This window comes from Pseudophryne corroboree, chromosome 1, assembly GCF_028390025.1.
Source record: "Pseudophryne corroboree isolate aPseCor3 chromosome 1, aPseCor3.hap2, whole genome shotgun sequence".
In the NCBI taxonomy this organism is placed as follows: domain Eukaryota; kingdom Metazoa; phylum Chordata; class Amphibia; order Anura; family Myobatrachidae; genus Pseudophryne; species Pseudophryne corroboree.
In genome coordinates, this window is record NC_086444.1 from 652,953,081 (window position 1) to 652,966,288 (window position 13,208).

Sequence of the window (13,208 nt, forward strand, 5' to 3'; positions counted from 1 at the left end):
GCCTGTACCCCTGAGATCCTACTTGAAGGACCCAGGGATCCATGTGAGAGAGCCCACTGTCCGATGAAATATCTGAGACGGGCCCCCACCGTACCCGGGTCCGCCTGAGCAGCCCCAGCACCATGCTGTGGACCTACCGGACGCATGGAGGACTTCTGCTCTTGGGAACTAGCTGTGTGTTGCAGCTTTTTCCTCTACCTTTGCCTCTCGGCAGAAAGGATGAGCCTCTAGCCCTCTTGCTTTTCTGGGGCCGAAAGGACTGTACTTGATGATACGGTGCTTTCTTTTGTTGTGGGGTAGCCTGTGGCAAAAAAATTGATTTCCCAGCAGTAGCTGTGGAAACGAGGTCTGAAAAACTATCCCCAAACAGTTTTACCCCCTTATAGGGCAACTTCCATGTGCCGATTCGAGTCGGCATCGCCTGACCATTGTCAAGTCCATAACCCCCGTCTGGCGGCAATGGACCTAGCGCTTATTTTTTATGCCAGCCGGCAAATATCCCTCTGTGCATCACGCATGTATAAGACCACGTCTTTTATATGCTCTATTTTCAGCAAAATATTGTCCCTTTTATCTAAGAAGCTCAGGAGAGCCCCCTAGATTGCACCCTGCTCGGTCGGGCACAAAAATCTAACTGAGGCTTGGAGGAGGGTCATAGGGGGAGGGGCCAGTGCACACCAGGTAGTCCTAAAGCTTTCTTTTTGTGCCCAGTCTCCTGCGGAGCCGCTATTCCCCATGGTCCTTACGGAGTGCCCAGCATCCACTAGGACGTCAGAGAAAAAATGTAAATTGTCTTGCAACATGTCACTGTAAAAGGCAGATGAATCCCAGGCAATCTGCTGCTGCAGGAAGGGTCACTTACAGTTTCTGTAGCGGTGTGAGTGACGGAGATACATACAGTAGATTTCAAGTAAATTATAAGTGCAGATATGTGATCTTATGGATGGGTTTAAACACTCCTCTCACCCCAGTGTTTTTCTCTTTGTCTGCTTTAGATAATAATGTCATATAGCAATGCATTATGTTTTTAATCAAATTTGATTCAAAAATCACACTTTGGTTATTTTTAGACATCAATCATGTTGTCTTAACATTTGCTGCCCTGGACAGGCATACTTTTTACAAAATGATAAAATACTTAGCAAATATCACCTACAATACAAGGGTCCACACATTCACAGAAATTACTGACTGGGTACACAGCAGGACTGGATTAATCAACTTGCCACAAAAATGTTTGTGTACAGCATAAGCAACAATAAGTTGGTTAGTATAATGTTCATCTCAGACAGTCTTTGATAGTCTTCCACCTAAACCAGGCAACCTTCAGACCCTAATCTATTACTTTCATATAGATGTACCTATTAATTCACGTCTCTTTCTTTATCCACTGTTCAAAATCCTACATTTTCACAGCACACAAATGGAAAAATATTCTTATTATGCGATCATCACCAATTTCCTTTACACAAACCTGTTCCAAATATAAATGACATCATTAAAAATGAGTCCTCTGTTACAGTGACCTGCTAGCCTCAGGGGATGCATTGTGAGAGTCATATGGTATAAAGTCAGTGGCTGTGTGTTCATCACCTGTAAAGATGGAGATATAGGAAAGAGATACAGGAGACACAGAGGAGTCTGTTTGGTGAACATGTTCTGCAGCAGAGCCAGACACCGGCAAAGAGCGGTTAGCAGGTAAAGTCTGCGGTAACATCTGTGCTGAAAATTTTGCAGCAGGCCTCCTGTTTTTGCAGAACCTGGGGGAAGCATGTTCTCTATTGATCTGCACCCGCATGTCTGCTTTATGCACTGTCCGAATGTGCTTCTTCATGTTACTTGGATGCCTGCAGCCCTTCCCACAAATCTATCAGAAAACATAAAAAAAGAGCTGAATTCTGACAACCAAAATACCATATAATTTGAAATACAGAGTTTTTGTCTGAATATAACAAATTTGATATGGAAAATTGTATGACATTAACAAATGTCATACAATTTTCAAATGAGACAGTTTGCAAATGAGTATGACCTATTTGTCTTGAAAATTGGATGAACACAAAAGAGAATGAGCCATGAAGTATCTTAGTGTAATCCACTGGTTGTGGTCATTTACTGCAGCTGCAGTGTTACAAGTGATAGTACTTACTTTGCAGCGATATGGAAGTTCCCCAGTGTGCGTCCACGTGTGCCGCTTTAGTTCTGAGATCCGGTGGAATGACTGTACACAAAAGTCACACTTAAATTTCTTTACTCCACTGGATAACAAAGCAGGATGAGAGAGAAAATAGCAATATTATCTTAAAGTGTTATAGCAAATTGCTCCAAAAATAATTAACTGTATCAGTTTAATTTTGGAAATGTGTTACAAAATGATATTGGCAATTAATGATATTGGCATTAACTTTCCATGACAATGGCAATCATGGGATGCAATCCAGTGTCAAATTGCGGCACAAAGGGTAAAAAAAAACTATCATACTTTACACACACATATACACATACAACAGATCAGCAAAAACATTAAAACAACTGACAGAAGAAGTAAATAACAGAGATTATCTTGTTACATTGGTACTTGTCAAGTGGTGGGATATATTAGGCAGCAAGTAAAATGCTGAGTTCTTGAAGATGATGTGTTGGAAGCAGAAATAATGGGTGAACCTAAAGATCTGAGTGACTTTTAGAAGGTCCAAATTGTGATGGCTAGATGACTGGGTCAGTACATGTACAGAACAGTAGGTCCTGTGTAATGTTTTCCCGGTATGGAGTGGTTAGTACCTACCAAACGTGGTCCAAGGAAGGACAACCAGTAAACCAGTGACAGAGTCACAGGCTCCCAAGGCTCATTGATGCATGTGGAAAGAGAAGGCTAGACTGTCTGGTCCTATCTTACACATGAGCTACTGTAGCACAAATTGCTGAAAAAGTTAATGCTGGCTTTGATAGAAAGATGCCAGAACACAGTGCATTGCAGCTTGCTGTGCATGGAGCTGTGTAGCCGCAGACCGGTGGGAGTGCCTATGCTGACCACAGCCCAACTGCAAAGGCGCCCACAATGGGCACGTGAGCATCAGAACTGGACCATGGAAGACGGTGGTCTGATCTGATGAATCACGTTTTCTTTTTCATCATGTGAATTGTCAGGTGCATGTGTGTCATTTACCTGGGGAAGAGATGGCACAAAGATGCACTGGGAGAAAGACAAGTCGGCAGAGGCAGTGTGATGCTATGAGCAATGTTCTGCTGGGTAACCTTGGGTCCTTCCATTCATGAGGATGTTACTTTGAAAAGTACCATCTACCTAAACACTGTTGCAGACCAAGTACACCCCTTCATGGCAACTGTATTCCCTCATGGCAGTGGCCTCTTTCTGCAGAATGGCAAACTATATGGGCCAAGAGGATCTTATCTGCCATCAAATTCCAGGTTTCTATGTTTCTACATTACTGTGCACTGCCACACTGCAAAAATTGTTCAGGAATGGTTGAGGAACATGACAAAGAGCTCAAGGTGTTGAATTGGCCTATAAATTCCCAGATCTGAATCTGATTGCGTATCTCTGGCATGTACTGGAGAAACAAGTCCAAGGAATGGAGGCCCCACCTTGCAACTTACAGGACTTAAAGGATCTGCTGCTAACATCTTGGTGCCATATACCACAGGACACCTTCATAGGTCTTGTGGAGTCCATGCCTTGACGGGCCAGAGCTGTTTTGTTGGCACGAGGATGTCTTACATAATATTAGACAGGTGGTTTGAATATTATGGCTGATGGATATATAAATCTCTCTCTCTCTCTCTCTATATATATATATATATATATATATATATATATATATATATGGCTCCTCACTGGCGGCACTCAGACTGGTTCAATAACGACAGTAAGCGGCTGCTTGTAGACTGTCTACAAGCAGCCGCTTACTGTCGTTATTGAACCAGTCTGAGTGCTGCCAGTGGGGAGCTATACAGCGTGCAGTCGGTGTGTACTGCATAGAGGAGGGCACCGGGCGCGTCTTACACACGAGGAGTCTTTGGAGTGTCGGAGCTAGGAGGAGTATATACAGGCCCGGATTGGCCATCGGGTTTACTGGGGAATCCCCCGGTGGGCCGATTGGAGCGTGCTGTCCTCTGCGGCCCCGCCCCCTCCTTATACATTTTGAGCACCGCTGGCCGCTTCTCAGGAGAGCCAGCCCGCCCTCCCTCCGCGTCACCAGGCAGCTTGTTAGTGCCGCAGCCATTGGCCGCTACCAGGAGAGTCGGCCCGCCCCCTATCACGTGACCCTGCAGCTTGTGAGAGCCGCGGCCACTGGCCGCTATTAGGGGAGCCGGCCCGCCACCCCCCTCCGCGTCACCAGGCTGCTTGCTTATGAATTGTGAGCGCGGCATTGCGCTGCGGCCACTGGAGGTTACCTAGAGAGCTTGCCTGCCCCCACCCTCCTGACTGACCACAGACACCATCGGTGCGGACCTTGCGCGGGAAGAGAAGGTGCGGCCACGGTGGGTGCTCGTCCTGCAGCAGGAGAGGTGAAGTGAGTATGACTACACTACTTCCCTAAATGCATGTTCCTTTCCTGTGTTGGTGCTGTGAAATGTCCTGCCTGGGAGCAACATGCTGTTACAGTATTATGTCTGGGGGTATAGAGTAGGGTATGGGGTGTAATATATCTTGGGGGTATGAGGTCTAATTTTATGTCTGAGGATATGAGGTTTTGAGTGTAATATTATATCTGGGAATTCTAGGTATGGGGTGTAATGTTATATTTGGAGGTATGAGGTGTAAAATGTCTTTGGGTATGAGGTGTAATATGTCTGGGGTGTGAGGTGTACAATTATATCTGGGGTTATGAGGTGTAATATTATGTATGGGGGTATGAGATGTAATATGTCTGTGGGTATGAGGTGTTCTATCATATTTGGAGGTGTGAGGTGTGATATGTCTGGAAGTGTGAGGTGTAATATATCTGGAAGTCTTATTAAATGTATGCATTGTGTCCAGTAATGTAAATCACAATGTGGTTGGTGCGGCATTCCTAGAATGTGACCTATCACGCATGTTGCATTCCTCGCTCATTGTCAGCCTCTGCTCAGTGGATCTTCAGAGAAAGGAAACTGCAAACTGGTTAGATTGTCCTGGCTCACCCTCAAATCATAATTGTATCCAGAGGCGTCATGAGGCGGGTGCGGCCCGCACCTGGGTGTCACCCTTTAATGGGGTGACACCGAACATGAGCCGCACACCTCGCACCTGCTGCATCCCCTTCATGAAACTTTCACTGACACAGTCTATGTGTGTGTCAGAGATCACGGACCTGGCCGCGGCGCACTCGCACCTGCTTGGGGGGGGGGTTTGAGTGTGATCATAACTGTGCCGCGGCAGATGGAATCTTCTTGTAGGCGGGGGATTGTATCTGCAGTGCTCTATTTGCCGTCCGGCACCAAGCACTACAGTTACGATTGCACCCCCCGCCGACTCAAAATCATATACCCCCGCCTGCAACAAGAAGACTCCACCGCGGCACAGTTATGTTCGCATCCCTCCCCCTTACTGACTCAAACATCACCCCCCCCCCTGGAAGAATCCATGCACACCGTCCCATAACGTCATCACGCCTCCGCTCTGCCGCTTGCGCTACTGGGACAGAAGTGGGAGTAGGCTAAAGACAGAGCTGCTACGTTACTTCAGGAAGCCTAGGGAGGACCTGCCTTGAACTTGATTGCACACCTCAATATCAACCTTCTGCTGTCACTCCCTGGCTGGCTGCAAGTCATTTCAGCTGCCAGTTGAATGTGGAAAGTTTAATCAGTGGCGTCACGACAGAGTCATCAATGGGGTGACACCAAGAAGAGCCATACATCCGCATCCCTATCTCATCCACTGACATGATAGAGACACGTCGGCGTCCATACCCGCTCCTCCACGGCACCAAGCAGCGCAGTCACGCCTACACCCCCGCCAACTCCATGAGCCCTGCTCAAATACACCTGCCTGAACACCGCCACGCCCGTACTGACAGTCTCTCAGCCAGGAAGCCGGTCGCTGTACGTCTCTCCTCGTGATGTCAATTTCGGCTCATACCGTGTGCTATAATGTGAATTTTAGCTCATACCGCGTGCTATAATGTGAATTTTGGCTCATACCGTGTGGCATAATGTGAAAGGGGCACCAGAACTAGATAGTATAAGGGGTCCTGCTAATGTGGTGCATAATGTGTATAAGGGGTATATGTTGTGGTAAACTACACTAAAGGACACCCCCCCTTTTGAGTGGCCATGGCCCTTTTCTGAAGGGGCACGCATAATTGCAACCTTCATTTTATCATACCCCCACTTCAAAATTTCCACTTCAACCAGTGTGTGTGCGTGTGTAGGCTGGCACTGACCCGTGTGTGTGTGTAGGATGGCAATGATGAGGGATATTCTGTAGTGGAGATTATCTAACTTGTTATTCTGTGCTAGGGAAAGAAGATCTGTCTGAGGGGACTATTCTACGCTAAGGGAGATGATCTGTCTGAAGAGAGGGGAGTTATTTAGTTCTAAAGGGAGGGGATGATCTATTTTTAGGCCCGGCAACTTTGGGGGTGATAGGGACACTGGGCCTCGAAGGTCACAAGGGCCCCTGGAACAAGAGCACAAAAATCAGGACTACTGCGCCTAGTAATGTTTTAATAATGCAGCGCCTAATAATGGTCCACAAATTAAGACTGCGGAGACCCAGAGCACTGGAAGTAGCCACTGTGCGCTCCACAGTGCATTCCAGCAACCAGGAAGCACGCAGCAGAGTCGGGCAGAGCAAATGCAGCAGGAGCTGTACCATCACCACTGCACACCGCATCACAAATCACAACTCCGCCTACATTACATTTTGAAGCAGTAATCCCGCCTACTTTGGTATTGGTCCCGCCTACAATTGATTTGGTGCCGCCCACGAGGCCACTTCTAGAAATTTTCCAGGGCCACTTTTATCTCCCAATTATATATATATATATATATATATATCTCAAACATAATAGCCTTTTCTAAATAGTCCACAACATAGATTTTTGGTAACACCACATGGTAAAATAACAAACATTCTGGAAAGCCGTTCAATATCTTTGCCAATCTTTAAGTGCATACACACGGTGAGATATTGACTATGCCGATTCTGACTGAGCGATTTCCCTTGAACTGACCTAGAGCCCAGAAGCAAAGACTTTGACTATCTGTGCTTTTGATTTTGACTATGTACGATTTTGACTAAGTGCCAATTTTGACTATACTTAGTACTAGATTGTACACTATATAGTCAAGATTGACTTGCCTGCACAGTCTATCTAGCCTTGCGATACCAACCCCGCGGGAGTGCGCGTCGCAAGTCTGCACTAACTCTCCGTGCGATTTTGACTATATAGTCAAAATATAAAGCAAAGATCTCACCGTGTGTACACACCTTAAGTCTTTCAATAAATCTCACTCCAAGAACATCGACAGACCACTTAGCGGGAATTCATATGCGCATGAAACCATTTGGAGTATAAACATAATTTTTTACATTTATTTAGGACTGGAGAAAGAAAAAGATTTTGAGTAGAATTTAAACAACTGATAAACATGTGTGTCTAAATGTGCACAAAGCAGGATTTTTTTTTTTTTAATATGTAAAATTAAATGGAAAAATATAAAAAATAATATGTAGATCAAAGCCAATAAGTTCATAGCCCATATTAAATAAAAATACTGTATGTATTTTTACAATAAGGTAGGAATAAAAAAACAACAACAACAACAACAACAACTATGTTGCTATGAAGAGTATTATGGGAAGCTGCATTCAGTGTGTTACCCTTCACTACAACCTAAGGGGATTTACAGCACAATCACTCAGATCAGGCCTCACTACAGGTCTGGTACTACAGCACCTAGAAAGACAGAGGCTGTCCAGGCCTGATTATGATGGTTCTAGCATTAGGTTATACCTGCAGAATATTTTGTGGCTTTTATAATGTTTCACAGCTTGGCCACAAAATTCACAGAGTTGAAGCAATGGAGGTTTCCCAGTTGTGGCTTCTATGTGTTTCACTCGAACGTGTTGGGTGAGATCATCTGCAAAAAACAAAAATAAGTTATTTGATTATTAAGAAAATATTACAAAGTATGAAAAATATAAAACATTTGGTGCTATGGTATGACATTTTTTTCTGGTGTAAAGCTAGCCACTGCAACTTTCTGATATCTGGCTTGAGCTAGAGCCAATTATTTTTACACAAGCAAAAGTCAAAACTGGGCAGATCTAAATGTCTGGTGGGCTGGACAAATGTATTGAAACAGCTTTATGTGCTTCCTGTTAGCTGAGGCACATACTGTACCAGAACCCCCCCCCCCCCCCCCCACCACCAATGTTTACAATACAGAAACTAGTTTTAGCAATATGTTTAAAATTCAACAGTTCAAACTCAACAGAAGTGTTAACATAGTATTACTGGCCAAAATACAGATTTTAACAGAAATATTACAGAGGTTTCCTTTGTTGCGATGAGAGCCTTGGGAACTAATACAAAACATGGAGGCTGAAACAAGTCATAATTAGGGTCAAACTCAGTGTTGTTAGAAAAACTTGCTCAAGAGATCAACAAGAACGGTGTACATTAAAATAAAAATGCAAAAACCACCACTCAATAAAAGGACAAAAAGACACAAAACATCCTGTTCTATTGGGGTTTTAAGATGCTTCTGTTTTTGTAGCTAGGGTCCTGTCTCTGAGAGGTCACCTTATAAAATGCAACCGTTAACAAGTAGCACCCTATTAAAAAACAAAACATAAACTGAATGAAGCCCCTGCAAGGGGCAGGTTATTTTTATGCCAGTGGTAGTACTTTCCAATACAGCAAATTCTGTACACATTTTTTTCAATTGTGTCGACCATTGTCATGTCAACCTTTTGATCCTGTCGATCTTTTGAACTGTCTACCTTTTACATGTTGACCTTTTGACCCTGTTGACCTAATGCATGTCTACCATTAGTGGTCGACCTATTGACGGTAGACTTTTTTCATGTAGATCTAAAGACCGGATACCGTTATCTTGCAGGACGCACATCAGTTTTGTTTGTTTTTATTGTAATCACTAATTAGATTTCGATAAATGAACACCCTTACACTAAAGTTAAGTTAAGCCTAAGCCTTCCAATAGATATATAATTTATTTTTATTATGTATGTATTTATTTATTTATTAGCAGTTTCTTATATAGCGCAGCATATTCCGTTGCGCTTTACAATTAGAACAACAGTAATGGGAAAAAACTGGGTAAAAACAGACAGATATAGAGGTAGGAAAGCCTGCTCGCAAGCTTACAATCTATAGGGAAAATAAGATTTTACTTACCGATAAATCTATTTCTCGTAGTCCGTAGTGGATGCTGGGACTCCGTCAGGACCATGGGGAATAGCGGCTCCGCAGGAGACAGGGCACAAAATGTAAAAGTTTGACCACTAGGTGGTGTGTACTGGCTCCTCCCCCTATGACCCTCCTCCAAGCCTCAGTTAGAATACTGTGCCCGGACGAGCGTACACAATAAGGAAGGATTTTGAATCCCGGGTAAGACTCATACCAGCCACACCAATCACACCGTACAACTTGTGATCTGAACCCAGTTAACAGTATGACAAACGTAGGAGCCTCTGAACAGACGGCTCACAACAATAACAACCCGATTTTTTTGTAACAATAACTATGTACAAGTATTGCAGACAATCCGCACTTGGGATGGGCGCCCAGCATCCACTACGGACTACGAGAAATAGATTTATCGGTAAGTAAAATCTTATTTTCTCTGACGTCCTAGTGGATGCTGGGACTCCGTCAGGACCATGGGGATTATACCAAAGCTCCCAAACGGGCGGGAGAGTGCGGATGACTCTGCAGCACCGAATGAGAGAACTCCAGGTCCTCTTTAGCCAGGGTATCAAATTTGTAGAATTTTACAAACGTGTTCTCCCCTGACCACGTAGCTGCTCGGCAGAGTTGTAATGCCGAGACCCCTCGGGCAGCCGCCCAAGATGAGCCCACCTTCCTTGTGGAATGGGCCTTGACAGATTTAGGCTGTGGCAGGCCTGCCACAGAATGTGCAAGTTGAATTGTGCTACAAATCCAACGAGCAATCGTCTGCTTAGAAGCAGGAGCACCCAGCTTGTTGGGTGCATACAGTATAAACAGCGAGTCAGATTTTCTGACTCCAGCCGTCCTTGAAATATATATTTTCAATGCTCTGACAACGTCCAGCAACTTGGAATCCTCCAAATCGCTAGTAGCCGCAGGCACCACAATAGGCTGGTTCAGGTGAAACGCTGAAACCACCTTAGGCAGAAAGTGAGGACGCGTCCGCAGTTCTGCCCTGTCCGAATGGAAAATCAGATATGGGCTTTTATACGATAAAGCCGCCAATTCTGACACTCTCCTGGCTGAAGCCAGGGCCAGTAGCATGGTTACTTTCCATGTAAGATATTTCAAATCCACCGATTTGAGTGGCTCAAACCAATGGGATTTGAGAAAATCCCAAACTACATTAAGATCCCACGGTGCCACTGGGGGCACAACCGGGGGCTGTATATGTAGTACTCCTTTTACAAAAGTCTGGACTTCAGGAACTGAAGCCAATTCTTTCTGGAAGAAAATCGACAGGGCCGAAATTTGAACCTTAATGGACCCTAATTTGAGGCCCATAGACAATCCTGTTTGCAGGAAATGTAGGAATCGACCCAGTTGAAATTCCTCCGTCGGGGCCTTCCTGGCCTCACACCACGCAACATATTTTCTCCAAATGCGGTGATAATGTTGTGCAGTCACCTCCTTCCTGGCTTTTACCAGGGTAGGGATGACCTCTTCCGGAATGCCTTTTTCCCTTAGGATTCGGCGTTCAACCGCCATGCCGTCAAACGCAGCCGCGGTAAGTCTTGGAATAGACACGGTCCCTGCTGAAGCAGGTCCCGTCTTAGAGGTAGAGGCCACGGATCTTCCGTGAGCATCTCCTGAAGTTCCGGGTACCAAGTTCTTCTTGGCCAATCCGGAGCCACGAGTATCGTTCTTACTCCCCTTTGCCGTATAATTCTCAGTACTTTTGGTATGAGAGGCAGAGGAGGAAACACATACACTGACTGGTACACCCATGGTGTTACCAGAGCGTCTACAGCTATTGCCTGAGGGTCTCTTGACCTGGCGCAATACCTGTCCAGTTTTTTGTTGAGGCGGGACGCCATCATGTCCACCATTGGTCTTTCCCAATGGACCACAATCATGTGGAAGACTTCTGGATGAAGTCCCCACTCTCCCGGGTGCAGATCGTGTCTGCTGAGGAAGTCTGCTTCCCAGTTGTCCACTCCCGGGATGAACACAGCTGACAGTGCTAACACATGATTTTCTGCCCAGCGGAGAATCCTTGCAGCTTCTGCCATTGCCCTCCTGCTTCTTGTGCCGCCCTGTCTGTTTACGTGGGCGACTGCCGTGATGTTGTCCGACTGAATCAACACCGGCTGACCCTGAAGCAGAGGTTTTGCCAGGCTTAGAGCATTGTAGATTGCTCTTAGCTCCAGTATATTTATGTGAAGAGACGTCTCCAGGCTTGACCACACGCCCTGGAAGTTTCTTCCCTGTGTGACCGCTCCCCAGCCTCTCAGGCTGGCATCCGTGGTCACTAGGACCCAGTTCTGTATGCCGAATCTGCGGCCCTCTAACAGATGAGCACTCTGCAACCACCATAGCAGAGACACTCTTGTCCTTGTGGACAATTTTATCCGCTGATGCATCTGCAGATGCGATCCGGACCATTTGTCCAGCAGATCCCACTGAAAAGTTCGTGCATGGAATCTGCCGAATGGAATCGCTTCGTAAGAAGCTACCATTTTTCCCAGGACTCTTGTGCATTGATGCACAGATACTTTTCCTGGTTTTAGGAGGTTCCTGACTAGATCGGATAACTCCCTGGCTTTCTCCTCCGGAAGAAATACCTTTTTCTGAACAGTGTCCAGAATCATCCCTAGGAACAACAGACGTGTCGTCGGGATCAGTTGGGATTTTGGAAAATTCAGAATCCACCCGTGTTGTTGGAGCACTACTTGGGTTAGTGCTACTCCGACCTCCAGCTGTTCTCTGGATCTTGCCCTTATCAGGAGATCGTCCAAGTAAGGGATAATTAAGACGCCTTCTCTTCGAAGAAGGATCATCATTTCGGCCATTACCTTGGTAAAGACCCGGGGTGCCGTGGACAATCCAAACGGCAGCGTCTGAAACTGATAATGACAGTTTTGGACCACGAACCTGAGGTACCCTTGGTGTGAAGGACAAATTGGAACATGAAGGTAAGCATCCTTGATGTCCAAGGACACCATAAAATCCCCTTCTTCCAGATTCGCTATCACTGCTCTGAGTGACTCCATCTTGAACTTGAATTTTTGTATGTACAGGTTCAGAGATTTTAGATTTAGAATCGGTCTTACCGAGCCGTCCGGCTTCGGTACCACAAATAGCGTGTAGTAATACCCCTGTCCCTGTTGTAGGAGGGGTACCTTGACTATCACCTGCTGAGAATACAGCTTGTGAATGGCCTCCAATACCGTCGACCTGTCGGAGGGAGACGTTGGCAAAGCAGACTTTAGGAAACCGCGAGGAGGGGACTTCTCGAATTCCAACCTGTAACCCTGAGATACTACCTGCAGGATCCAGGGGTCCACCTGCGAGTGAGCCCACTGTGCGCTGAAATGTTTGAGGCGACCCCCCACCGCCCCTGAGTCTGCTTGTAAGGTCCCTCGTTTGGAATCCGCATCACCTGACCACTGGCGCGTCCATAAACTTCTTCTGGCAGATATGGACATCGCACTTACTCTTGATGCCAGAGTGCAAATATCTCTCTGTGCATCTCGCATATAAAGAAATGCATCCTTTAACTGCTCTATAGTCAGTAAAATACTGTCCCTATCCAGGGTATCAATATTTTCAGACAGTGACTCCGACCAAGCCACGCCAGCACTGCACATCCAGGCTGAGGCGATTGCTGGTCTCAGTATAACACCCGTATGTGTGTATATACTTTTTAATGTATTCTCCAGCCTCCTATCAGCTGGATCCTTGAGGGCGGCCGTATCAGAAGACGGTAACGCCACTTGCTTTGATAAGCGTGTGAGCGCCTTATCCACCCTAGGAGGTGTTTCCCAGCGCGCCCTAACCTCTGGC

At 45.8% G+C, this 13,208-nt stretch overlaps 1 protein-coding gene across 2 annotated transcripts in view; it reads right to left on the minus strand.

Moving 5' to 3' along the window:
• Positions 1 to 1,012: 1,012 nt before the first annotated feature.
• The window catches only part of LOC134905680 (myoneurin-like), a 111,781-nt gene continuing 99,585 nt past the window's right edge, over positions 1,013 to 13,208 (minus strand). For both annotated transcript variants that reach the window (XM_063914650.1, XM_063914651.1), the window contains exons 4-6: positions 7,962 to 8,088; positions 2,150 to 2,258; positions 1,013 to 1,867 (exon numbers count right to left, since the gene is read on the minus strand). In XM_063914650.1, coding sequence (XP_063770720.1) covers positions 1,517 to 1,867; positions 2,150 to 2,258; positions 7,962 to 8,088 — 587 coding nt within the window. In that variant the 3' untranslated portion in view covers positions 1,013 to 1,516. The remainder of the gene's footprint in view (positions 1,868 to 2,149; positions 2,259 to 7,961; positions 8,089 to 13,208) is intronic.